Source organism: Sparus aurata, chromosome 16 (assembly GCF_900880675.1).
Source record: "Sparus aurata chromosome 16, fSpaAur1.1, whole genome shotgun sequence".
Lineage (NCBI taxonomy): Eukaryota > Metazoa > Chordata > Actinopteri > Spariformes > Sparidae > Sparus > Sparus aurata.
In genome coordinates this window covers 18429029-18456850 of record NC_044202.1, presented here as the reverse complement: position 1 = coordinate 18456850, position 27822 = coordinate 18429029, and the positions used below count along the sequence as shown (strand labels likewise).

At 44.7% G+C, this 27822-nt stretch overlaps 2 protein-coding genes across 3 annotated transcripts; one reads left to right on the top strand and one right to left on the bottom strand.

The window, feature by feature from the left end:
• Positions 1-512: 512 nt before the first annotated feature.
• Positions 513-27822, bottom strand: tfb1m (transcription factor B1, mitochondrial). Its single transcript, XM_030443386.1, has 8 exons — positions 27698-27822; positions 26379-26525; positions 25669-25820; positions 25351-25459; positions 25114-25265; positions 23998-24117; positions 2532-2659; positions 513-1512 (listed from the first exon to the last, which is right to left on the bottom strand). Exons 2-8 carry the CDS (start codon positions 26509-26511, stop codon positions 1236-1238), a joined length of 1071 nt encoding a protein of 356 aa, XP_030299246.1. The 5' UTR covers positions 26512-26525; positions 27698-27822; the 3' UTR covers positions 513-1235.
• LOC115597466 (claudin-20) lies at positions 9868-14951 on the top strand. Of its 2 annotated transcripts, none has more exons than XM_030443388.1 (2): positions 9868-10149; positions 10871-14951. In XM_030443388.1, exon 2 carries the CDS (start codon positions 11056-11058, stop codon positions 11785-11787), a length of 732 nt encoding a protein of 243 aa, XP_030299248.1. In that variant the 5' UTR covers positions 9868-10149; positions 10871-11055; the 3' UTR covers positions 11788-14951. The 2 variants fall into 2 exon arrangements, with proteins under 2 accessions (XP_030299248.1, XP_030299249.1); XM_030443389.1 differs by lacking the exon at positions 9868-10149 and adding an exon at positions 10179-10469.

Below are 27822 nucleotides of genomic sequence, written 5' to 3'. Positions count from 1 at the left end.
TAGCTGAAAATACTTACTTAACCCTTGCACAGCCACTAGAGTTGAAGCAAGGATATAGTTTTAACTTGGCTACCACACACACGTATATAAATGTTGTATAAGCTGGGGCAGCTATGGAATGGGGTTAGGGTTAATGTTGAGGTCAAATATTTAAGTATATCATACAGGTGTATCTCATCAGCGGTTAATTCCTTTCTCCTGATGCGTGACGTCAGTTTTCACCTTCCAATCTCTTCTTACAACTTCCGAAATAAAAGCTCACGATAACAGAAAACCACATCATCTTTGGATAACACACAGCATCAGGTCTAGCAGCATGGCAGCCATGCAAAGCTATCCGCCATGAAGATCTGATGGAATCCCGATTGTGGTTGGAGATTAACACCAAGCAATCATCAAAACTGAGTGCATTTCAGTCTCTTGGCGAGCCAGCCATGGCATGCCATCTGCCACACTGGCAGGCAACAGCCCTGCCATGTTCCATCCATAATAATCTGCTCTCTGCAACAAGGAATATTTAAAACACTTTTATTGACACAGAATAATAAATAACTACACCAGGGTCCGATTTATTCAACAACGTGTCACAACAATAACAGATCTTGCTTCCAGAAACATTCATTATGGTAAATTTGCCATTTTTTCTTTTTCATATATAGGCATCAATTCCTCTTCCTTTAATACAACAAGAGTCTTTCTGGAGCCGACAAATTCCCACCACTTTCCTCTTCCTTTTAAGCTCTCCCTCCCAAGTGACTCAGAAATACAGTACACAGTGGAAGGGAAAAATGGCCTGGATATGGTGCTGCCATGTTGTTTCCGTTCCCTAAACCGCCCCTGAAACAACTCCGACATTTCTTTCAGGTCCCACAGGACCGGATGTTATGCAAGAAGTAAGAACTGTGACATAAAGGAGATTCCCACTCAAGAACTACTGGGGTTACCAGCAGGCTTTCTTTGTTCTCCCCCAAGACACACGACTCGGCTTTCAGTGTCCCATCCTGGAGAAAACTGGTCCAAACTACCCAGGATCTTTATGTTCCTTGTGGTGCTCCTCTCTGTCCCAGGATTTCATGTACCACGTTACCGATTGCTTGCCAGGTGCAGGGAAAAACATTTTAAAAATGCATGCATAAGCCAGGTGGAAATGTCAAGGCTAAGAGCAGTCTGTTGTCTCCCTGTGCTAACAGATGCTATTAAAGGCCTTGTTTTGGCTTCCGTGCTTTTCTCCTCTTTCAGCAGGGTTGTTGAGGACTTGGTGTGCCAGTTGCCATGTCAATAAATGTGTCCACTGGTGTGTTCCTTCGCCCGGCGAGGTGCTTCCGTCTGAGCTCCTCTCGGAAGTCATAGCTGAGGAGGCTGGGCTCTTGGGTGCAGAGATGAGCGTAGGCATCCGCTAAAGCCCTGAAATGGGGTATGGTGAGCTCTGTTGGGCGCAGAATGGGGTCCACATCTGCCTTCTGCATCATCTCCTGTGTCAGCTCGATACGACAAGCCTCGGGGAACAACTTCCTGAAGGGGGGGGGAAAAACAGTGAAGAAATGATACACTACATGATAAGTACAGATTCCTACACTCAGGTCCCTTTGATATATTAATGATCATGCAAGTTTAATGGCATTATAAAGTTCAAACAGAAAGAAATTATCCCTCAGCAATTATTTCAAATCTGTGAAGTTAATTGAAATCACACAAAGGGCTAGAACAGCTCATGAATTGTTAATTTGCTCCACTGCCAAGCTCCATGGTCGAGGGATGTAGATACTGTCACACAACTCACACAGACACAAACTTCTCTAACATAGAAAGGGCAGATTTCATTTAAATGTCCAATTTTCATTTATTCAGTTTTCTCTCTCTTTCAGAATATTCAAAACAGAGTGGTAGCCATTTATTTTTTAAGACATTTTCCTGCCTGAGATGTTTTTTTTTTTCTGTATTCTTTCTTTGCAGGATGGTGAGCGTTAGCCAATTTAACACACTCTGGTGTACAGATGCTTTTTAGGCGCTTCAGCGCTGGTGCCTCCTCTCCAATTTGGTGCTGCTGCCACCAGCCCACTGTAGTTACATAAAATATGCGGCCTCGTCTTCCTATGCCACCTCAATGACTCATAATTGCTGCTCTCTTTCGCACAGCCAGTGTTCTTTTGTTATCCGGGCCTACACACACTTTCCTAACAGGCACGGGGGCTATGGGCAGCCTCTGCACATGCATGTGGGTGTGTGGGTTTGCTGCAAGTGGTTTTGAACAGAGCTCTGAGTGCGCTCTGATGTTCAGACTTCAGTTAGTGACAGCCTCGAAAGTTGTGTCTGTGTCAGAGTGGTGTGTGTGTGTGTGCGACCAAGGAAAGCAAATCAAAAACCGTTCTAATTAATGATGAGATGAAGATGCAGCTGTCAGAAAACAGAGAATGAAAAATGTAGAGAGGGAATGATAGATGAGGATGAGACAAGATTAAAAAGTAAAAGGGAGGGAGGAAAGAGGGGGGAGATGCTTCACAAGCTACATCAAGTTGTATAATAGTGCTCACCCTACGCCTTTATGGCAGTACTTCCTGCGAAACTGGAAAACGTTCCTGACGACTTTCTCCACCAGTTGGAACGGCTGCTGGATCTGAGGCTGAACCAGAGGGGTGAAGTGAACTATTCCCACGTCAACCTACACAGGAAAGACAGAGGAATCGAAACAGCAGGAGGTCAGCACAGCTTCAAACTAGATTGCAAAGTGTGTGTTCATGGGAATGACAAAAAAAAAAGTGTCAAAAAAACATCAGGTATGTGTGAGGAGGACGGGGAAGAATGCCAAGTATAGAGAAAAAAAATGCCGGAGAGAAAGGTTCCCTGACAAATGGTCAGAGAGATACAAAAGCTGGTCAAAGAGAGAGAGAGAAGTAGAGGGATCAACACAATGGGATAGAAGAAAAGAAGCAAAGGCACAAAATAAGATGACACAGCATGGCTGGCTGGCGAGCCGGTTCCAGTTGCCACAGTAACACCTGTGCTACGGACCATAGAAACTGAGCCTCTCTCTATCTTTCCCCGCCTCTCTTCCAGTCACTGCATCACCGCGGAGTTTTCTTAATACCCATGAGCCTGACTCACTCTTAACTCCCGCCATCCCATTGTCTTAATCTACCCAGCGCTCGCATTGCGACTGAGCGTGAGGCCCATGGAGCATGAACACATAGATCCAGTGGCAGGTATGTCAGGCAGCCAAAGAGCTCCAAGTCCTGCTTTAAGGGAGACTCGGTGGACGTACACCATTAGATTAAGCTAGCGAGGCTACGTCAAGCATCTACGCCTTACTTTAAGCCAACAGTGTTACCGTTACAGCTATCCCCTCTGCTCACTTGCTAGCTTGTCTCCATACACTTTCAATCACAACATGTTGTGTTCAGTGTCACAGCTGACTTAATAAATGGTTCCGTTTTCCATTCCAAACATAGATCCTATTTGACTTGAACTACAATCTCGCCACATAACCCTAGCAACTACTGATGTATCCACTGTGGTAGGCTACAATTACCCCTGGTTGGGAGTCGTTGCATTACAGTGGAGGACTGGTGATGGTGGTGGTGGTGGTGGTGGTGGTGATAACCTTGGCTCCAGTTCCTCACTAACTGCTGTCCTCCTGGTCCTTCCTATGTCAGCCCTAAGCTGACATGACACCCTGTTAAAGTAATTGTGCCAGACTCAGCAGAGCCTAACTCTTGCTCATAGATCGTTTCCTCTTTAACTTTCAAGTGCATATACATTGGCATGTTCTCTCCACGCTCTATTGCTTGTTCACCTTCAATGGAACACCTCCCGTCTTCATCTTCTGAATCCATGAAAAGATCAGAAAAACCAAAATACTTCAGACTATCATTTCAGAATCTCTCGTTTGCGGGTTTGCAGCAATAAGAGGGCCGTCGTATTTCAAGGGCGTTTCACATGATGCCATGATGCAAGTTAGAGCTTGAGGGTCTGCTGAACAATCAGAGATTCTCTACAGTGCGCAGACCACTGACACAGCCAGACAGCGGGCAGCAGAGTGGAGTAGTCTCCTCCTGTCTGTCTTTCCATGGTTGGTAATAGCCTTACTTCCCAAGTTAGGGAGCACTGAGAGGGACTGTACTCTGACTAGCTGAGCAGACCGAAGAATGGTCACCAGCATCGTTAGTCTTAATAATAATATATTTCAAGTGTGTTTCTTGTTTTCAAGTGTCTTTCAAGGGGAGGACTCTTTATATAGCAAGAAAAAACAATAATGAAATAAAATAATAATATCAGTATAAGTACCCCCCTTTCCATCTGAATGGAACATAATCTGAGACCTGACAGTGCTACAAGATACACAAGCTAAGAAGACACACAAGGTAGAAGACAGATATTGCACACATGTGCAGGTATGTAGATCGGAGAAGACAAAAGTGTTTCGGTGCCGGTGCATGAATGACAATGTTACACAGCATGATAATGTTTAGATGCAAGCCAAGCATGCCGAAAAACACACACCCGCAGATCACCCGTCTTACTCACACAAACACATACAGAGAGGTAAAATTAAAAGACATCAAATGCAGCTCCGACTGTAAAGCCCTGCAGAGCTCCTCCATCCTTGAAGCTTGTATTCCTGGATTGTGTGACTCACACTCATTCACAGCCGCCTTTTGCTTTCCTGGGCTAGGGGGCTGGCGTTGATGATTAGGGGAGGAAAAGTAAAGTGGTCCAAGGACGCGCAAAAGGATTTCTAATGAGCTGTTTAGATCCTCCGTTTGTGCAAACAACCGAGGTAGCGCTCTGGAGCACTTGTAAACCGCAGCACTATCTTTTATCAGATCTATAGATCCCCGCGTAGAGATGCCAGGCTGCTGCTGAGCTTCCTGCCGCAGTGGTGTTTAATGGGACAGCAGTGGTAGAGACAGTGGAGGCTCTCTACAGCCCTGAAGGCTAGGTGCAATAATAGCGCAGAGAACGATTCAAACTACTGGGTTCAACATTAGATGGTCGACGGCGAGTATGAAAGGAAGGTTGCTTTGAGTTGAGGCTTTAAGTGCATGTAATGCACAGCTGTTAGGTCGGTCTCATGTTCACTTTTAATGTCCATTTTTCTCGCGTTAAACACGTCTAACATTGAATGATGACTTCATGGTTTATTTGCGCCAGTAATGGGCTTGGCTTCTTCTTGATATGTTCATTATTAATACACTAAACCCTTTTAGTTCAGAGGATGCATTTTAAATAAAAAGGCCATGTGGCAGGCGAAGCCAAGGGCATTGAGAACTGTCGCTGCATCACTTAGTTTAGAACAGAGGCGTCTTTTATTATGAGAATCAATTCCTCCACCTGTCACGTCGACATGCAAGGATTTTTTGGGGGGGTCGGGATTTTGTATCCGGATTGCACAAAATGGCTCTATCAGTGCTTTTGGTGATGCAAGATCAGACCACCATCTGTTAGGGAGAAGCAATAAAAAGGGAATGTCTTTAATTTCACTCTCTGCTGGAATAATTAGGCCATTTATATTCCGCACTTCATGATTTAGGAGAGGAGCACGGGGAAAAGTCGATATTGGGACTATACAGGCAGCGGCATTTCAGCCATCAGCTTGTCCAAGTCACTTTGCTGTTATGATTTATGTATGGCCTTGCAACACGGCTTCACTAGGTAGCACCGCTGGAATCTATCCTGCTCCCTGCCATTAATCCTTCCCCTGATAACCTCAACATGCAAGGAAACTCCATCTTAAATCATGCCCCGTCACCTAGACCCTTGACTGAGGTGCTATGAACATGCCTCCCCCCCCCCGAAACCCCTAAAATACTTTGCATCTGCCGGGAGATTCTGAACTGGGGTAGCAGACTGACTTATTGACCCTATCTGACAAGCTTAATATCTCTCCCATGCTCAGGTTCTCCTCCCTCTCCCCTTAGACATGTGGTGGCATGGATCATACATACAGAGAGAGACTGCAAATGCTCCGACTGTAATCGTCTTTTGTAGGCTGGAGCAAACCGTCGTACTTAGCGGGGAAACAACAAGTAGATCATTCCGACCAATTTGGCTTTTAAAATCACATCATTACGTAAGGTTCTATATTAAAGCTCATTAAAGAAATTCCTCTTGCTATGTCTGGCTCCATCCGGCTAATTTGATCAGACCTTTCGAACACAAAGACTGTAAACATTTTCATAGACCTTGAACCTTCATCTTCGCATATACTAGAATAAATCAGATAAACCTTGCATTTCTATTGTGAACAGAAGGTTTTATGCCGCTGATTCCCCTGAGAGAACGTTTGAAAAGAGCAAAATATTAGAGATCTCTTTCTAAAAGTCGCGATTTGACCGCTACTCAGGACCTTTTCTGACCTACCTGAGTACAATAGTCCCACATCCATATTAACATACTTCTGTGCTACTGTATTTCATGCGTTTGACCTTCTCAAAGCTCAGCAGGGAACCTCATTACTCCAGCTTCGCCCTGTGGTTCTCCAGCTCCCCTTTCCCCATTTCCACCTCTCACGTCTCTTTCTTGGTCAGTTCTCGCCCATTGGTGTGTGAGCAGTAATTTGTCATGTCCCTCTGAGCGTAACCAAGATGAGATGGCAGGGGCCCTGGGGCACCAGCCACCGTGCTACCTGAACCACCAACACTTGCGCTTACATAATGGCAGGCGGGTCACTGAGAAAGAGCAGGGGGGATGGAAGAAAGCTATATACAGCAAAGGGGAGGCAAGAGAGGGAAGCTCGCAGAGATCCTGCAACCAAAGGGAGAAGAGCTGCATTAATCATGACAATACCTTTGGAAGACAACCTCAATTACATCAGTGGAGGGAGACAGCCTCTCAGAGAGGAGAAGGCAGCAGTCAATGCTGCTGAATATACAAGGCTGATGTTGCTTGAGGGGTCTGGGGAGGAAGGGCTTTGGCTTCCTGTGTAGGCAGCCCAGCGCACTTCCCATGAAATCGCCCATGGCATGCACGCAGGACACTGAAAACCGTAGCCCTGCTCTTTTACAAGATCAGCCCCTTGGAGAGAAGCTTTCGTCATAGAAAAGCTTGAACTTTGCTCAAAAATGTGAAATTTACTGGACCAGTGGAACAGTGAATGGAGACAACATGGGAAAAACAGTTTGGTTGATGAGATATTTACGTTCTAAATGCGATGCTGCATTCTTTGCTCAAGACAGTCTTAATAGACTAAGCTCTAGAGACTCATTAATCAGGACAATGCCGGTAATTTTGCAACATGTCACAAGTGATTTGCCTCAGACAGGTTTCCACGTATTATAGATGGTGAAACTGGACCAGGGCCCTGCTCTGCAACAAGATTGCATTGACAGCGACATCACAGCGATCACACAACACCTTGCATCTCTGCTGTGAACAGACCGCCTTTGCAAGACGATGCACGCAAAAAAACCAATTACGCAAGGGAGGACATAAAAGGGGAAAAAATGCAAATTGAACGATAAAAGCCCCTTATGTGGGCAAAAGGGTGCATGGCTGGTCCGGCTGTGCCTCGGTGCCTGTGCTGCAGAAAAGGCTGGAGAACTCTGCCGTGAGGTGATAAAATAAAAGGGGACCCCACTTATAATAGCCCGCAATATCTTCACACATCACAGCTTCATACATCCGCACTCATCGGGTGCATGTTAACCGGCTTTTGCTCTCCTCTCCTTCCATCTTTTTCTCCCCTTTCATCTGCTCCCTCTCTAATCTGTTTACTTATTTATCTCGCTCCCCACAGAACAACACCAGCATCAGCACTTAGGATCTCATCGGTTACAAGGAGACAGGTCCCACACGTCATACTGTAGCGTGTCTGTGGAAAACTGGAAGAAATGGCTCTTCCTGCTGCGGTGGGTTCCCGCGAGGAGTTCCGAGGATGTAGTGTCGACACCAACCTCACACCGGAGGCAATGTGGTGTGCACTGTCCCCGCACGCTGGCCAGATCTCATTTTAGGAAAAAGGTCTCATAGGGGTAGTTTGTGGGAATAACAATGGTGGCTGGAGAGAACGGGCCATATTAAACAAACAGATCAATAGCTTAACAAATCAATTGCTACCAACCTATCTGCACCTAATGGCTTTGGTCAATGCTCGGTCCTTATGCTATAAGCGGAGGCAAAGTAATTTCCCACAGCTGGCTCGATTTTGCTGTTTTGCCCATGCAGCAAAATAATAGCAACACACATCTGCGTTTCCAAGGGTATGGGGCCAACTGCTCCTGTCTGATTTTTTTTTTTCCCCCTCTCATTTTGTCCTCTTTGTCATTCATGAATCAAGGCCGTCCTAGCCACTCCCACCCTTGTTGTGCGTCCTCTACAGAGAGGAGAGGAGAGACAAGCGAAAGATAGGGGAGCAGCTGTGAGTTTTAGGCTCCTGCTGACTGATGCTTGATGAAAATGATGCCCCAGGGAGGGTCAGTTTTGGCATGGTGGGGTACACATGCTGCCCCGGCCTGTGGACCAACGCGTCGACAAACAAAGCCTTTCGGAGAACACGGTATCTGCTCAGCTCACGTGGTCATAACGAGAGCAGATTTTTCTTCCGTCTTAATTAGATTAACCTTCCCAGTTGTGTGTTGGGCCGATGTTTGGAAATCTTATCTCCACTTTGCATCTCGGCAATTTCTTATCTTTCAACAACAGCGGTGTTGCATTATGATTACCGAGCAGCTCAGAGCAGGAATGGCATGATTCAATTTTAATTTGTTGGTTAATTTACATTACACAGCAGGACGAGTTTCTCCATCCAGAATCAATTCTGAACAGAAAAAACAGTGTCATGTTTGAGCGACAACTCTCATTGTGCAAAGCTTCATAATTTATATCATATTAGATTAAAAAAAGCTGCCATCTTTGTCGCTCGTATTACGTCTGCCAAAGAGGTTATGTTTTCCACTGTGTCTGTTTGTTTGTTGCTTGCTTGGTTTTGTGAATGTATTTTCACAAAACTTTCCAGACAGAACGGGTCTCAGCCGAGAAAACAGACCCCTGTGACTTTTGTTCCAGATCCTTGTAGAGAGATAGATCCAGACATTTTATACTTTAACTTGGCAAGACTGAGCGTTATTTTCAAACATTTGTGTCCATTTCTCTAGAAATAATGCATTGCTCTTGATAAAATAATGAAAAAAAAAATCTGGCATATCTAGGTGGCTGGTATTTATGAGTAAATACAATTAGATGTAGTCCCTGGATCTTGTGAGTTTATTGATAGAGGATCAAACTCAATATTGGATCAGGCTTGATTGAATTAAAGGGGGCTATTGGGCCTCGGTGGAGGTACAGTCTTTCATAATACCCTGTACTGAGTCTTTACTTGCGATATATAAAATATAACTTTCCATGTGTGATCCATGGCACAACTCACGGGATCAAAAAATTATTTCTCTCTCTCCATTCACTATCATACATATTTTGTCCCCGAATTAAAGTCCCAGGAGGGAAACCAGAAAGGCGTGACTTTGGCTCTCTATACTATTTTACTTTGTTTAATATTTGGCGGACCCTGCCACCTTCTTAGGCTTCACTTTTCTGAAGTCCTTCTGGGAAACGGCTTGTTTATTCAGTTGAAAAAAAAAAAGTCTGAGTTAATATTTTTACCCCATTAATATTGGGGAAATATTAAAACGACATAATGCCCCTTTAAACTGATAGCATGGAAGGTAGTTGATCATTGGTTGTTGGGCAGGTAAAGGTGGTACGAGGTTTTGCCGCTTGGAAAAGTTGTTGTGGGGCAGACACTCCAGCGCGCGCGCACACACACACTCACACACAATAACCGGCGAGAGAGAGAGAGAGAGAGAGAGAGAGAGAGAGAGAGAGAGAGAGAGAGAGAGAGAGAGAGAGAGAGAGAGAGAGAGAGAGAGAGAGGAGGAGAGCGAGAGAGAGAGAGAGAGAGAGAGACAGTCACACACACACACAGGCAGAGCGCTACGGTTATTTCTCGCAGGCTCCGTCCAAGGCTGTGTGCTCCGACAGAGCGGGGATGTCCTCTGATACAGTGTCTCAAAGGAAATGGATGGCTTGAATGGATCCGCGGTCCGGGCTCGGTTCTGCTCCTCGCCCCCTCAGCAGCCCGCTGTCTGTCAGTGTGTGTGTTTACAGGAATCGCTGCGAACAACGTGACGCGGCAGCGCCAGCTCTGCACCAGCCGGGGTAAGGGATTATTTCAACATCGCTTTTTTTTTTTTTTTTTTTTCTTTCCTCCAGCCCCCCTTCTCGGATCAAAAACAACAGCAAGTCTGAGCTTCAAGATTTATTTTTGATTTTATTTATTTTTTTAAACTCAGAGCCGGAACGACCTATTTAATTGCGATGAGAGGGAACACAATGCGCCGGCAAGGAAGTCCGACAAAATAGTGGTAAAAAAAAAAAAAAAGAACTGGTACATGGCACGAAGTTTAATTCCAGCGGCTAATTGAATGGAATGAACTGCCACTTCACCTGAGGACTACATTGTGTGTCTGTTTTTAAAGGTAGGCTCAGTTCATTAGAGTAAACAGCACTGGAATCAAAGTGGTAGAAAATACAGTATATCAGTGGGGTGAGGGCACTGCAGCTTTAAGTCCACATAGCTATTGAGCATTGCAAATACCACAAACTCATTTCTCCCTCTCCAGTAACAGCTCTATGGGGCTCCGGTGAGGAAAAAAGGGAGAAGGCAGCGCTTAGAAAATGAGTGCATGCACACCAACAGCCCACAGTGTTTTGCCTACCTACAGCACAGTCAGCCGGAGCCTGCCGTTAGCGCGCACGCTTCACGCTGCCCTTTGTTTCCAGCCAGAAAAGTCTGTTTGTGTGAGGTGAATGAGGGGAGGAAGAAAGGAGGGGGGACCAAACACAGTTCAATTTCTCATTTCCATCTCTTCTCCTCCAGTCCGGTGGAGCCGCAGCCGAGGAGCTGAGGAGCTGGAGATTTGACTGGCAGCTGGTACACCATCAAGGGAGGGGAGAGAGGCGACTGGGCAGTGGGGTCGACGAGCCTGGCTGGCGCTGGGTGAATGCTGCCTGGCGAGGACGAGGGCTGAGGCGGCGGCAACAGCATCAATTGGAAAAAGGAGCATGGCATCCACGGGCATGCAGATATTCGGATTTGTCCTGGCGTTGCTGGGCATCATGGGTGCCATGGTCGCCACACTGCTGCCCAACTGGAAGGTCAGCGCAGATGTGGGCTCCAACATCATCACGGCGATTTCCCAGATGCAGGGTCTGTGGATGGACTGCACATGGTACAGCACAGGCATGTTCAGCTGCACACTAAAGTATTCCGTGCTCTCACTACCTGCGTACTTGCAGACTGCCCGCACCACTATGGTGCTCTGCTGCGTACTGGCTGCCATGGGCCTCTGTCTCGCATCCCTGGGACTAAAATGCACGCGTTGGGGAGGTGGACGGCGCTCCAAGCGGCATGCCGCTATCGCCAGCGGCGGCTGCTTTGTCGCTGCAGGCTTTCTGTGTCTGGTGCCTGCTTCCTGGTTTACCAACGAGGTCATCACCAACTTCCTGGACTCCAGCGTGCCCGAGAGCAATAAGTTTGAGCCCGGGGGTGCTGTGTACGTGGCCTTTGTTTCCGCAGGATTCCTCTTCATGGGGGGCTTCATCTTCTGTATGTCCTGCTCGGGGAAGAGACATGGCCCCCAGGACCTGGTCCTGCTCCCTCCCCCTGACAAATTGCTGCTCCAGCAGCAGCAACAGCAACAGCTGCTCCAGCAGCAGCAAGAGCTCCAGCACCAGTACTGCTCTCTCTCCCCATTAGACAATAAGACGGGCTACAGCCTGCAGGACTACGTGTAATAAAGCAGTGCTGTGTGCGCTACGGCTAAAGGGAGATGAGCCTGAGGGGAAACCATCGTGGCTTATGCTACGCACTCGGCTCTACTCCAGATGGAGGTGGAGAAAAAATGAGAAAGGAGGGCAACAACTTTGAATTCATTTTCCCTTCTCCTCTATCTCGCTCTTCTACCTTTTTCTGTTTTGCAAGCACAAGCAGTGGAGGTATTCCCTAAGCAGCGCCTTGGAACAGTGAATGTGTAAGGAGCCAGGATAAGGTGCTGCAGCGTCGGAGGCAGCCGCTAACCAAATGCAGACATTCTTCATCAGTAAATCACAGAAAGAGTTCCCTGGGGAATGGATTAAGCAAATAAGGAAGCCTTCCATGTAGATTTTTTTTTTTTTCCCTCGCCAAAGGTTTGAATTGAAAGAAAAAAAGCAATCATTTAGCTGCTATTTACAATCGTTTGGTACCCTTTCAATTGACATAGTAGGCAATATAATGTCTGAGGACAGAAGGTGGAAACCCTTTCATAGCAAGCCATTGTAGTCTTTCGTATACTTATCCACTAGAATGCTACGTGGAACTGATTGATATAAATGGTCATATTTTTGTTAGCTACTAGAATGATGTTGATATTTTTGCCTATAAAGCATGCTGTGTGGAGCCTGTCTGTGTATTAATACAGCGGAATGCCTGGTAGAAGACTGAGACATAGCCACATAATGCCTGTGCCTGAAAAGCTGTAGAAACATTACCCTGCTGTAACTGTTCAAAGAGAACTGTTAGGAGGAGTCGATTGGTGGCTGCTGGGCTGGATTCGAGACGGAAAATGCAGACAAAACAGTTGCTTGCCTCGGTCTCTGCAGGTGGACGTTTGAGAGAGAGATGGAGAGAAGATGAATAGGGAGGGATTTGATCCTTCAGCGGAGTGGACTCTTCTGAGATGCTGTTTTTTTTTTTTTTTGTATTTCCACCCAGACGAAAACATACTGCCCACCCATCCCTTCACACCCACACGCTCACTCACGCTCTTGTGTGTCTTTGTGTACACACAGTAAACACTCAGACACGCCGGCTTTTTTGCATGTGCTTTTCACTCCTGCCGTCCTCCTCCACACTGCCATGGTAACAGAATTCGCCATTCAATTGTCTTTTATTGTCTGGGGGCATGTGCATGTCAGTCAGTGATCTGAAGTTGTTTAGGGGGCATATTCCCCTCTCGCCACTGCTCCATAAGCTTTAATCAGAGGGCTCTGCTCACACTTCTTTCACTAATCCCCTTTATTAGCCGGTGACATGAGGCAGCATCCCTGTTACGTGGTCAGAGGTTTTGGGGAAAAAAAACGCTCATCCTCGCCGCGTTGGTGTCTATACCATTGCGAGTAGTCTCACAGGGATGAACGAATGTTTAATGGCGCAGTGGCGGAGGGAAGCGGAGAAGAGGAAGCTTCTCGAGTCATGGTCGACTGGGTAGCTGTGTGGCAGGCAGCTAGAAAAAGGTTTGAGTCATTCTCCATATGTGACTTGTTTTCCAAGTGCGTCAGCAGTGCGCATATGTTACCAGCCTGCACCTGCAGACGGTCTCGGTGTCTTAAATTGCAGCCACTTGACTATGCCACCATTCCTCATTTCCCTACCTGTCACTTTCATCCCTCCCCGCCCCCACGCCGTCTGTCCTGCTCGAGTCACACCACTTCATATGGACGTGATCGCTGACAAGAGAAGGCTGATGCATGTTGAAGGCATGGCCGCTCCAACACATGCGCACACATCAACAAAAAGTCCCACCTACTCATATGTCAGTAGCGCTGTTACGCTTTAACACAGTCATGTTTCAGAGCTTGTTCTCTAAACTGGGGGAGGGATATAGGTGGAATATTGTTTTCGTGCTGGAGAAAAGCCTTGGCAGTGATGTATGGAACAGCACATTCTCTCCTTCTCTCTCATAAACATGCAGCTTCCTGGGGGAGAGCAGATGGCTAAGCCCAGCTCGCCACCTGCAGGCTGCTGCCGGCACGCCATGGGCATCTCTGTGGGCACCACTGCTGGCCCTGGCAGCCCTTTAGGGGCCAGGTTTCTACCCCACCCTGACTTAGCCATCTTGCCCGGCACGGACTGTAGCCGACGGATCGGCCTCCTGACAATAACTCACTGCCCAGGCACCATAACCAATGCAATAAACAAAGTAAAGAATGTGCCATGTCATCAACCAATACCGACACGTTATGCGTTTCGAGAATGTGCCAAAATCGTTCATGATGACACGTTTTAATACTATCTGGAGTTCTTTCTGTTTATTTTTTTATTGCGTTGTTTGTACATGAATTATACATTAGCAAATGTTTTATGGATTTGTGATTTGTTCTGCCAGACTAAGTCTCAAGTCAACTAGATGCTTGTGTACAGTCCAGTGCAGCTTTCGAGGGTTATTTTAAATCCTCTCTATTCCTCATTTCCCAAAGCACAGCAAGACTTTACAGGGCATGAGAGTTGCATTGGAAAGACATGAGTGTAGTATTTATAAATGAAAAATATGATATTCGTTTCAGGAATTCTGCGTCAAGTCTGTGACAACTGTACACAAGTATCTAGGCTTTAAAAAGGTGTTTGTTTATACTGAGGGATCACGACTCTCTCCGATTGTTTCAATATAAAATACAATGTCATGTTCATACCATATCTTCTTTATAAGAAGACAACTCAATGCACCTTTGCTTGTGTTACTTTACTTGACAGCAGTTTGTTTCAAGTGGCTGAGCATACCAAGCTCCCCCGGACCAGTACAAACACATAACACAACTGGCACTCTGGAATACAAAAAAAGGGAAGGATTTCTGTCTGATAGGATTCAGCAGGGACATACGAGCTAGAGATTTCTCTTTTTTTGTGGCTGTGCAGCTTGATCATTGGCACGCAATTTCATTAGCTTATAAATGGCCAGAGTGCAAAGTGACTAGGTCCTAAAAAGTCTAAAGAGTTACAACTCTCCTGCATATACTGTAACAAGACATTGATTTATCATTTTGATAACTGCAGCTTATTTTTGTGGATGCTTTAGCACTTCTTACTTTGCCAGAGCATATTTGTGATGATGAACAGTTCACAAGTTCTGATACAGTTGTCTCAATGTGCTTGTGCAAGTAGTTCTATTTTTTACCAATAAAACTATTTTGTGAAAGCAACACACCTGCTGTATGTAGTCTCTCGTGTGCGTGGCTGATGAGGATGGAAACAGCGCTCGTCCTCCTGCCAAATGTACAGATTGTTGCATGGTGCAGGCTGTGCTTCGTGTAGGCAGGCGGGCCGCTCGTACACAGCGCAGGAATGCAGCAGTGTCAGTCGATACGCTTCCACGAAACATTACTATGGGGGTTCTGAAAGGGAAATTCTTCGTTCAATAACGTACCTAGGCTCCTCCAGTCATTCCTTGGTGAGATGATAGGCTCACGATGAGCGAAATAAAAACAACACCTCAGGGAGGTTAAGGGATCGGGAGTTGTCTCGCTGTCTGCTGTGTCTGACACAGTGTTGTGAATTTACCGACGACACGTAGAGCAGCTGCTGGTAATCATTAGTGAACCACAAAAGAAAGATAACACGTACAGTAGGAGGTTATGTACGGCAGACTTTCACATAAAGAGCCAAACGGATGACAGCTGCAATTTATCACCTGACATAAATCTACACAAACGTATCTTTAACAAGCAGATATCGGCTTATTCCAGGTGCATTGGCGTTTATGCTGCCTGACAAATTCTTACAAATGCCATGAAACAATGACAATTACTTGATTATTTTTATTATAATAACAGATGAAAATATAAATATTGAATATATTAGGGTTTCAGGCTAAAACATAAGCAATCTGATATTAGTTTGTGCTTAAGGGAATTGTGAAGTTCCTTTTTCTAAATTTTCTGACATTTTCCAGGATATAAACAAAAATTAAATAGGCAGATCGATGATGAAAAAATGAAATGGCTCACCCAGAACAATTCTTAGTCATAGTTGTTAATAACTAAATTCAAGTGACTGATATTGTTATTCAGAGATTAAAGATAAAACTGCTATAGTGATCTTATTTTTATTTTTATTTTCTTATTAAGATTAGTGTTAAATGTTCTACATTCCAACAGTAACCACTGTTATAGTGTTTGGTCAGTATCCCATGTCTCTCCTCCCTCTGCTCTTGCAGTAAAGGAGAATAAATGTTCTGGTATCCTGGCCCACTCAATCCAGTCAGGACAGAGAACTCTGTGAAGAGGTGGTCCTGTCTGTTACCGTCGCAGGATCCTCCTGTTTGCTGCTGTATCTGGTGATTACTGCTCCAAGGTCATGCAGCGACGTATTGTCAGTATTGGCATGAAGTTCCATGTATGGGTTATGATTTAATGTACGCATTATAAAAGTTGATACATGAAAATGCAAATGCAAGTGATCTATTACAGGGCCGTCTAAAGTGGGGCCTGCGGGCCAAATCCAGCCTGACATAAATTTCAAATTAGCCCGCCAGATCTTTCTATTGACATTTTTTTTTTTTAAATGATTAATTTCAAATTAATTGGAGACGTAAAAATCTAAGGCAATCTTACAACCACATCCCTCCCTGCAAAGGTGTTTGATGATATTGTATTTCCCTGTTCAGACAAGAAGAATACCAAAACACAAAATATAAATGCTAAAACCACGACTTCTCCACATTTAAATGCACAACTTGCTAAATGTTGATGTCTTTAGCCTCAAGGAGAGCTTGCAATCACAATACTGTACAGTGAGTTCCTTAACTTTTAACACCTGACCATATAGTGTAGCCTATTTCTTTCCAGGAGGATCTGGACTGTCACTACAGCTGACTGGAGCTTCCTCGACACCGACTGAGTGAGAATCCTCTTTCCCGAAACAAACATGGATTATTCAACCCTCTCCATCTCTCTCTCTCTCTCTCTCATTCTCCCACTCCTCTTGGTTATGCAACAAGAGTGCAGATCAAATAACGACTCCTCTCATGGGGAAACGCTAATAAGATCTGCTCCTCTGTGTATTTAACCTACATTTTCCATCAAAGGCTCTCACCCCAAGTTGCCACTATGACAGATCTGGAATATGAGCTTAGCTGAGGCGAGGTGATCGCTTGTCAATTAGAGGCAGGGAGGGGTTAATCATGCTTCAGGCTCCTCCTCTTTGAACTTCCCTGCCACGTCAGATTCGCAGATTATTTTATTGACCTTCTTGACCGGCAAATAACCTTTCCAAAGATCAACCGCAAGAAAAGAAATGTGGAAAACAATGAATCAATGACTGAGTTAACGCTCCCCACCATTCATGCTGGCAGACACAAAGAGTGAGACGGATATCAGAGCATGTTAAGGCGCCGTCATGCCATCCCTCACCAAAACTTCATTAGCAATCGCCACATTGCTCAAAACACAGTCAGCACCCAAATTGCTCCAGTCTGTCACAGCATGCTTAATGTGCTGCTCTTTGTTTTGGACAGCCGTTATGCTCGCTGAGGTTCATATTGGAGATATAATGCGGTCATCAACGCTGAGGGGAAATGACCTTCCTTTGTTGGAGCCGCTCTCCTCTGGTCCCAGCGCCCATGTGAGGCTGGGGGAATAATAGCAATGACCTTGGCTGAGCAGTTAACTGCTGAGAAAGGCAATAAAAGCTGTGGAGATGACAAAAGGAGCGCTTGTAGGAAAACAATACACTCTGACAGTTCAAAGGAGGCCCTTTAATATTTCAGCTTTGAGCACGGGGTGGGACGCGTGCACTCCGACGAGTCAGTGAGCTGAGGCTAAATGGTTCAAAGGTGCGGGAACATCGGGTTTTCTTACAATCTGTATATCTCTTGACGAAAATGATCACTGCAGATGTTGTTATAAAAAGACTACATGGTATTAGTGAGAGGAATAAAACAGCAAGGTAGTAGCATATTTGTCAGTTGCTGAAACAACTGCAATGAAAACACCCAATAAATCCAACCCACAGTCCCTCCAATAAGCCTAAAATGAAGTCATGAAAATCACAGTGCATGAAGTTGAAATTAGCGCGTTAAAAAAGCCCTTCAAGTTAATAGTTTATAGATTAATGCCTCCCCCGTTGTGGTGCAGCTTTTTTTCCCACCGACTTTATTAGTCGTCAGTGTATCGTAGCACCGCTCGCGATATACTATTATTATACTATTTGAAGCTGACCTTCTTTATAGCATTATTCCTCAAACTACCTGCATATTCTCTTGGTATGTTCACTGACTAAACAGAGCTGAATGTGCTAAACCCCGAGCACCGACTCTCAGCGAACCCGGCACAGTTTCCTGTTAGGAGGAGCAATAGATCTCTGGTGGATGTTCATAAGCAAACTCTGCCAACCTCTGCATTTTGTTTAAGGAGAGGGAGGATGAGGAGGGGAGTATTTTTAGCTTTTCTTTACCTTGGCTCCTTGATGTATTGAGACCAGGCCCTCCGGCGTTTACCGCGCCGGCACGAGTCATTGAAATAACTTTCCCTGATACTCCTGATACCACGCTTGACCCCGTTTTGCGAGATGGGAACAGGCCTGGATGAATTGTGTGCCTGTAGACTGTGTGGCAGGAGGTGAGAAAGCGGCACGGTCCCTCTGAGTTGATTTTCACTCCAACCGGTGAGGCGAGAGCTGGGCCACTTCAGGTCACAGAGAGGATATCCATCACCGAGTCTGCCACATCTCAGTGGACTGAGGTGGGTCACATTCAACTGAAACGCTCTCTGAATTCAAAAGGAAATTATAAAATTGAGTCTTGAAGCAGGTGCAGACGACCTAACCATTGAGGAACGTTTGAACGCGTGTATGTGTCTGTTCCAAACTCTCCCTGACAACTGTGGGCCATAATGAATGTTTAATGCAGCGTCAACAGATTTAATTTGGGCACTGCTCATCTGGCCTGTGCTCTTGGACGCCGATTGTGTACAAGGCGAACATCTGTAGGGCTCTCCTCCTGTGAGGCTCAGTTAGTTGGTGGGTGATGTCTGATGCAGCCATTACTCAGAGCGGGGCTGTCGACTGGCCCAGACAACCATCTGCTGGAGGTACGCCTCACTCTCCTCTCAGATCCGTCTCTGTCATGAATGTGTCTTCCAGCGCTCTGTACTCTCCGCGTGGAGGACGATATGCTGTTTTTAGATGCTTTTCCAGGCTTTTGTTTCATTTCACATCAAGACCACACCGCGCTTTCATTTCCCCACCATTCGGTAAGACTCGACTGCCATCTCTTTTTGCCTTTATGCTTTTATCTCACTGTGCTTTTAGTCCGTTTCCAGTGTTTCCTCTCCATCCACCTTTTTTTCTTATCCTCTCCCACTAAGTTTTTTTCTCCTGCCTGATATTTTCTAACTCATCTTCTTTTGCCTTTTTTTTTCTTTTGACCTCAATCATTTAGTATTTTAGCGCCACTACTAGAAGTACAACAATAAGTCCATTATTTCGATTGAAAGGGAATTAAGTACCAACTATTGTGTCGTTTCATCACTTAGGTCATTTTTCAAGCAAAAATGTCCAACATTTGATGGCTGCAGCGCCTTAAATATGAGGATTTGCTGCTTTTCTTTGTCAATTATGATCATTTGTGTTTTGGACTGTTGGTTGGACATCCAGGTTGGCTCGACATCCAGGTTGGCTCATGCCCCAAGCGAAGGAGTTTAAGTATCTTGCGGAAAGTGGAACGCGAGATGGACAGGCGGTTAGGTGAGGCGTCAGCAGTACTGCAGGTGTTCAGGTGTCAAAGAAAGCTGAGCTGGAAGGCAAAGTTGATTTACCAGTCCAACCCTCACCTATAGTCATGAGCTGCCGGGAGTGACCGAAAGAATGAGATCACAGATGAAATTAGTTTCCTCTGTAGGATGGCTTGGTTCAGCCTTAGAGATAGGGTGAGGAGCTCTGGAAGGAGAGCCCAGGGCAGACCCAGAACTCGCTGGAGAGATTATATAGCTAATTTGGCCCGGGGATCCCCCAGAAGGAGGTGGAGTGTTGCTATGGAAAGGGGCTCTGGAATACCCTGCTGAGGCTGCTGCCACCACAACCCCACCCAGGATAAGCAGACAATGGATGGATGGATGGATGGATGGATGGATGGTCAAAAAGCAATATGAAGACGCCACTTTGGGCTCTGGAAAAATGTGCAATTTTTGGACATTTCTGGACTAAACAAGTAACCGGTAATGAAAATACACGTCAATTGCACCTCTACCCACTTCGGCTCCCAGTACCTCCTTCTAAAAGCACTCATTCTAATGAATAACGCAGTTGTTAGCAAGATCCAGATCTCTGTCAGGAGCTCTACAGAAGAGACAGCAGGTTGCTCGTGATGGAGCATCCGTTGCACGACTTATAGACCCGCCTGTGATGGACAGAAGATGATTTTAATCACATCCTGCTGAGGAGGAGAAGAGGCAGGGGAGGAGAGATGAGGGAGTCAACCCACACTCTTTACTCTTCGCAAATCAGCTCTTTTCCACGTAAAGAGGCAAGTGAAGATGAAAGTGGCTGCCTGGATGTCCGCATTGAAGACGTAGACGCTTGATGGCAGTGAGCGCTCTGAAACTCCTTGAACCCTGAGCAGAATACAAATTAGAAATATGTATAACGATTAAAGCAACAGCAGAAGAGCAGTTTCTATTCTGTTTCTTCCTTGAAAGAGATTGTTCAGGTATTTGTGTTGCTCTGAATGACATACAATTTAGAGATCACTCCGTCTGTCTGTCTGTGTGAGAATTAACAGAAGGAGCGCGCCTAGTAAGGAAAGGGAGGCAGGTGTGATCCGTCGCAGGACAAACCTAGGGCATTTAGAGCCTGGGGGAACACCATCAAAGCAGCCAATCACTGTTCTCAGAAAACCTTCAAGGACAATCTCAGTCCCTCAACGTGACACAAGAGAGGTGCAGTCCGGGGGCGAGAAGAACAAGACAGGCAATTGAACAGCGAGGATAAGAAGCTATCTGCCCGGCCCACGTCAATATGGACCCCAGCAGCTGCTAATGTAAAATGGATTCAACATTTCCCTTCTCATTATCCCATTATCCTGCACTGGACAGATCGTATAGGTTCAGTTCATCCAGCCAATCCACCCGCACTTCCCCTTCCCCCCCCCTTTAACTGTAGCTATTTTCTCATCATGACTATTTGGTAAGGTTCAGTGATGCCGTTGCTTTTTCTGTGGCTCTCTGCGGCTCGTTGTTTCGTTTGATTGCACAGTAAATAAGCCACTTCAGATGTTGTTCCACGCTCACAGGTGTAGCATAGCACCTGCTGCTGCTGCTGCCTTCTTTATTTACAGCAGTGCAGGAGAGGAGGACATCTAAAACCGCTGACCAGCCGTTGACATTTTGTCTTGACAGAAATGTTCAGAAATATCTCATCAATAAATGACTGAGAGGAACTGTTCCAGGATGGCCATGACTCACTCACAGCAGCCCACAGTCTCAGGTTCAGATTAGGACTGCACGATATGGTAAAAAAAAAAAGAAAAAAGAAAAAAATAATTATTGAAGCCCAGTTGTGCTTCACTTCACAACAAGGTAATACCAACAAATAGACCCAAGAGCTGATTTATTGGCTATTTTTATAGATATGAGGTACAGTCACACACACTACCTGAGCGTAACTGCTCCATTAGAATTACATTCTGCCCACAAACCAGGTAGTTTACCCATTATCGTTATTTTAATTTGCTTCAGCATTTTCACCAGGTCACTACTGCGTAGGAATGTTAATGATTAATCATGAATTGATTCATTAAAAACTGAGGTTGGATTTTGTTGGGCCAGTCGTTAGATACAATTAAGATAAGATCCACAATTAAATGACATCATTATTTTGTGTTATTTTGGTTTCTGGAAGTATCTGCATCGGAAAGGAAAAATGTAATGAATAGTATACAGTACCAACACCCAAGAAGGTATCAATAAGAGCTTTTTTACTACATGTAATACAATATTTTCATGTATCTTTTTTTGCATTCTGAGGATATATAGGTCAGTTTTCCAGACAAACCCTGCTGAGGCTAAAAGTCTTTATTCACGTGTCACAACCCCACCCCCCGTTCCCAGCCCTTGATGATGTCCTGTAAATCAGGCAGGACATTTTTACTGTTCATGCACATTCTGCGTAATTACTCTGGTGTGCACCAGTAAACAATACCGAGCCATAGAGCTTTTTATGAATTATACTACGTGACAGACCGGTAAAAAGCGGCCTGCACAATGCAGAGAGTATGATAGCATTAATATCCTCTATGTGTGCTTTGTGATCTTTTATAGGACATATCAAACAGCCATCATCTCTTCTAATGATATCAATTCGACCAAGTGGCCATTAAAACATTTAGTGGGGATAGATGGCCTATGTGGGCATGTGGGAGGCGCCGATTCATCCGCACTGCACTCGCATGTGTGCACTGCAAGGCCACTCTGCTCATTTTTATACATTAACGCACATATACACGTGTGCACATTTACCAGCTCAGACAAGCATGCTGAAATCCATTAAGCTACAGTTTGACATACACACAAAAATAAGACACTCAGGAGTAAAAAAAAAAAAAAAAATGGAAAAAAAAAAAAAAAGCAGAGAAAAGCAGCCGAGTGTGATGAAATAATCATTGGGAGCCATCTCTTCTAAGAGAATGAACAATCAGCGATGGTCCCATTCACTCTGCTGCATTTTGCTCCACACAGGAGATTAAATATTTACCAAAAGTGGCTCTCCTAAAGAGCCACGACATCTTCAATGGACCAACTGTCCATCCCTGACATCCACCTAACACCTTTCCTTTAATACAGGAAAAGAAAAACATGGTTTAATTTGTACAGAGGTGTAAGAGAGCTCCTGAGTCTTACAAAAGACTTAGAGTGCTGTATTTGCTAACAGTGATGTTTCAAATTTTGTCTCAGGACTTTTATTTTTTAATGTGCCCTCTAGTCCTACTATAAACCCCAAGAATAAAGAAACCTGGCATCCTCATATTCTGATATTATGTAAGATTGAACGTCTTTCTTTTGCCACTGTTACACGCACCCGGCTGAAAGGCACAGAGAGAGAAATTGGTCCTAAAAAAGAACCAGGGCTTCATTACAAGGCGCAATGTGATCGTGCCACATCTCAAATACCCACCAGGCATCATTACAACCTAGAAAGGGTCCAAAGACAGAACAGAGACAACACTGATTCCACACAGTCTTAATGAAGCCTTAAAGCAAGAAGAGCGAGGGGGGGATGAGTGATGGTGACGTGAAGAGAGACTCAGAAGGGACCAGACGGGGAGCAGAGATTAGGAGATGTGAGAGGATCCCACTGTTATTCCTACAGTGGGGTAAGAACTGCGATATAGCACTGTGTCCATCTGACAGCCTCTGTTTCAACACTGGCACTAAAGGCTGAAATGAAAAGTAAACTTTCTGCACAAAGCATAACATAAAGTTGAAATTCTACTTCAGCATCATCCCCAGAGGGAGTACATGTGTGGATTTGACTATGATGGGCAAACAAGAGAGGAGAGGAAAATATGGTATAGATAGCAATAAGTCTCGTCGGGTCACTGCCAAAATGAGCATTAAATTAAATTCATATGATCTGCCACATAGAACAGAAGCCCAGTTAATGAAACTAGTTCTAGGAATAATATTACCAACTATTTCTCTTCGCTCCATTCACTTTACACTTTCACACTCTGATTGCTTTTAGACACGGTAGTACTAAATGTAGATATATTAAAGATATCCTTCACAGATGTGCATGTATGAAGGCATGCAACAAATCTCAATGTATATCTGAAACACCTCATCCCTTTTTTCATTTACAATTCCAGTATATATAAATATGCTAATATATATATATAAAAAAAAAGCCTAAGCCTTAAAAAGCCTTCTAGTGTCAAACATACACAAACCTACACAGTGAAGCTCAAACAGTCAACTTTAGGAAAAAGAAGAGGACACTTTAAAAGGGGCTCTACGTAACAGTTTGTTGCAATTTACATGTATAAATCATTTTTCTATTGGCCAGATGAGAGAAGATTGTAATGTGAAGATCCTGTGGAACCTCGTCTCAGAGGCTCTCTCTGCTCCACTAACAGAGAGCAACAACAGCTAACGGTAGCTTAGAAATAGAGCCATTAACAAAAACCACAACCGGCTTCAAGCTCCACACACAAGCTCCACACAGCCCCTTTCAGTATTATCATCAAAGTTAAATCTTACGTCTGGTTTAGGTACGAAGGCCCGTCCAGGGATGGTGAAGCAGTTGCGGACTGTGCAGAGATACTGAGCCATAATGGACAGACGGCTCCTCTGTTTGCTGTTTGTGCTGGCTGTCAACCTCTGGATGGAGAAGGACAATTACAAATAAGTGACAGACATTCAGTAAGCCCCGGATAATGTTGAGCTTGTATTCATGTTGCTTTTAGTGGGAATCAAACATGTTTGGTAAACATATACATAACGACCATAAACTGTACAAAATGACTATTCAAGTTGAGCTCAATTCTGTTTTAATATGTAATTAATAGAAGAAAAATGAAGCGATCATTATAAACCCTGCTCTGAATGATTTACCAGGCCCAAATCATAAAAGCACCCCAGATTACTTTATTTTGGGTGCAAATTCGGATTAATTATGGATCAAGAAATTAATATTTGATCATAACCATATAATAACTAATTTATTACACAGCATTTTCATATAGGGGCGGTGACCTGGCCACGTGTAGACTTCAAACTACAAGTATATTTAAGCTTTGTTCAATTTTACTTTTTAAAAACACACAACAGCTAGGTTCTCATCCAAATGTAACATACATTTCAACCAACTAATGCTTGTTTTCATCCATGATTGTTAAGTGATACTTAGGAGTTGGTGTATCGAGATAAGGGAAAGAGAAGAGGTCACAGCAGTTTTCCAGATGGGAGGCAGACGAGGGGTTCTAATAATTAAAAGAGCACCAATTGTACTTCAAACAGGGAAAAAGAATGTCAGAACCACAATCATGTATTAACGCGTGGAAGGATACATCAGATCTGTGTGGAGCGATGAGAGGACTGTTTTTCATCTGCCGCTATTTTGGTCCCTTCAGCGTTACAGAAGCTATAAGCGCATTAAATCTTTTTTGAAATAGGCGAAAAATCACCACTTTGTAAACATCCTCCCAAAATGTGCCATTTCCATCAACATTTTCCGATTCAATACTTCAAAAAGCACACAAAAATGGATGGAAACACAGATAATTTATAGGTTTTTAATTCAATGACTGATCTGGCAGCTGGACATGAAAGCAGCATCCTGACAAGCACATACACTGAAAACCGGTTTTCACCCACCTCTGCGACCTCTTTCTGGAAAGTGAGTGTGAGTCTGGTGCGTCCGTAAGCGAAGGGCCCTGTTCTGTTGGCCATGTTCTCCAGCCACTTGATGATGAGGAGGGTTGACACGTTGAACGGGAGATTCCCTATGACATGAAGGTTTGGTGGCTCTGCGGAGCAACACAAACGCTCATAAGCTCCATGGATTTACTACACATGACCACCGGAAGCTTTTCGGAAATTGCATAAACTCACCTCCCTCCCACGGCTTGGAGATATTCACAGGGAATCCTCGGTCCATTCTGTAGGTGAGTATGTCGCCGTGGACGATCCTCATCCTCCCCGGCGCTGCCTCAGACAACAGCTGTGAAAAAACGGATGTGATGTTCAAAGAGATGAATGAAAATGTGTTGAGATAAACGAAATAATCGTCAGTCACTCTGTGGGTGGTTAATTATGCTGCAGTTTCTAAATAGTTTAACTAGTTTCGTGCGGCTGACAGGTTGCAGAGCAGAGCCTTTTTCTGCTCTGTGACCTAATGACTTTGATAACCATTGTTGCTGCTCCGCCTACCTTCAGCCCTGGGATGAAGCGTGAATCCTTTTCCACCACAAGCAAGTCCGCCGCCCCGGCATTGAGGATGGAGCGGGTGAGACCCCCGGGACCAGGACCCACCTCGCACACGTGGGCATCCTTCAAACTGCCTGCCTGACGCACAAGTTTGTCTGAAAACAGACAAGATGGATGACCAACGGAATGGTGCGTTACATGTTTTTGCATACAGTGAGTGAATTATTACTAACTTAGTTCAACTCATGCATCATATAAATGACACAATAGTCTCCAACCAAATGTCCTCATCAGACTCCTGGGTGTCTAAATTGAGATGTATAGCGTGCTATGTTGCAATACCTGTCAGCCTCTGCGTGATGAAGATGAGATGCATTAATCTAACAAGTCACCTTGTCCAAGGACAGGAGAGCAGATCAGACCTGCACTGCATCACTGATAATTATATTAAGGCTAGAGCTCTGCAAGGACCGCAAACAATCGACTCGGGCCGTTCACATTAACGGGAGATCTACTCAACCTCACACATACTGAGAAGCCTGTCGCTTTCAATGCCTTGATACAAGGCTGCGCGGAGCTGTGCAATCAAGTGCACTGACAAAACACACCATTGAGCGCCCGCTGTAGACACAGTAACAGGCGCAAGCAGGTATTGGTGCACTGCAGATAGAGTGAAAGAAAAGACAAAGAGCGAGTGAGTGAGGCAGACTAACCTGTGAGCCTCAAGTCCAACAGAAAGTTCTGGGACAGCTGCTTCTCGGCTCTCAGGTTGTACAGCTTTATAAGCTCACCTACAGTGGGCAAGGGAGGCAGGCGGAAGGATGCCAGCTTCCCTGAGGCAGCCATCAGTCAGGTTGAACCTGAGAAACACAAACACACAGAAAAAGGTTAGAGGAACTATGACCAGCTTCTTCTGCAGCAAAGCGATTCAGCAGCTGAGAGGCATGAAAGTCTAAAAATACACAAAAGGGCAACATGTGAGGCATTAATGGTAATAATAACCTGTCAGGGATAGAATTCTTACATAGATGTGAAAACTATGTTAAGTCAGGATTGACCTTTAGAATGCAAAGTGTATATGCTTTTTTGAAGATTGTATTTTGTCTTTATTGCCTTTATTGACTGGACAGCTTAGAGAGTGACAGGACACAAGGGAGAGAGTGGGAGGAAGACATGCAAGCCAAGGGTCACGGGCTCAGGTCGCCCAATGTGCAAATAGTTGAGTGTTTTTTTTTATTGTTATATTGTGTCCTTTTACAATTGTGATTCTGCAATGTGATTGGGTGGGCTTTATTTTAACCTTCTACTTGCATTTCAAACACACAGTACGCTGATCAGACAGTGTTCATCTACGATTTCCTGTCAATTCGTGCAAATTGTTATCAATTCCAATTACTCCATTATCAGGTCATGGAATTGATTTCCAATGTCTAGCCTTCAGCCGTGGTGCTGGGGAGCCGACTGGGTTCATGTTAGTGCGTCTCGTCACAAAATCTCGTGCTCCACCTAGTGGTGTTAAACCAGAAGACTAACTGGCCAATGAAGAAATGCACAAAATACATGATGCCCCTTCTTTGAAAACACGTTCATATATGATCATTTCTACATTTTGACTGCAGATATCAGTCAGTCTAATCAGCAATGAAGACATTTGCATAATTCCAATTTGTGCACTATTACGCATAAATAAAGTTGGCAGCAAAATACTTTCTATATTTAATTAATCAGAAACAAGTCGGGACGATAGTGGTATACAATTCAGCGACTTCAAAACGTAAAAATCCACGTTAAACTCTTGGTGACACTGACATTACACTGAGATATGTGAGTGAGACTGCTGTTATAGAGCTGTTAGCATTTGCGGCTAATGTTAGCTTTGCACCGAATGCCTTGAGCAGAGCCAGTGGTCAGTGGCTCTAAATGTAAACTAAACACTTCACGGGAGTTTCTAGAAACCGAGGTAAAGACTACGAACGAACTACAAACAACACAACGAGCACACATAGCTTAAAGCACACAAGAGTTCACCCACGTTTCACACCGGCGTCGTTTTCCTCTCTCAGATATCCGCATTCGTCACTGAATTGATGTCCAAGTGTCCAATGAGCTTGCGAGAATGGCGACATGGACTAATCAGATGGAAGTAGGCGGGATTTT

Coding starts and splice junctions, on each gene's coding strand:
- LOC115597466 (XM_030443388.1), top strand. CDS start 11,056: ATGGCATCCACGGGCATGCAGATATTCGGATTTGTCCTGGCGTTGCTG.
- tfb1m (XM_030443386.1), bottom strand. CDS start 26,511: ATGGCTGCCTCAGGGAAGCTGGCATCCTTCCGCCTGCCTCCCTTGCCC. Junction 2,660..23,997: donor CCTTCGTACCTAAACCAGAC/GTAAGATTTAAC, acceptor TTTCCTGTGTAG/GTTGACGTGGGAATAGTTCA. Junction 1,513..2,531: donor TACTGCCATAAAGGCGTAGG/GTGAGCACTATT, acceptor CCCCCCCTTCAG/GAAGTTGTTCCCCGAGGCTT.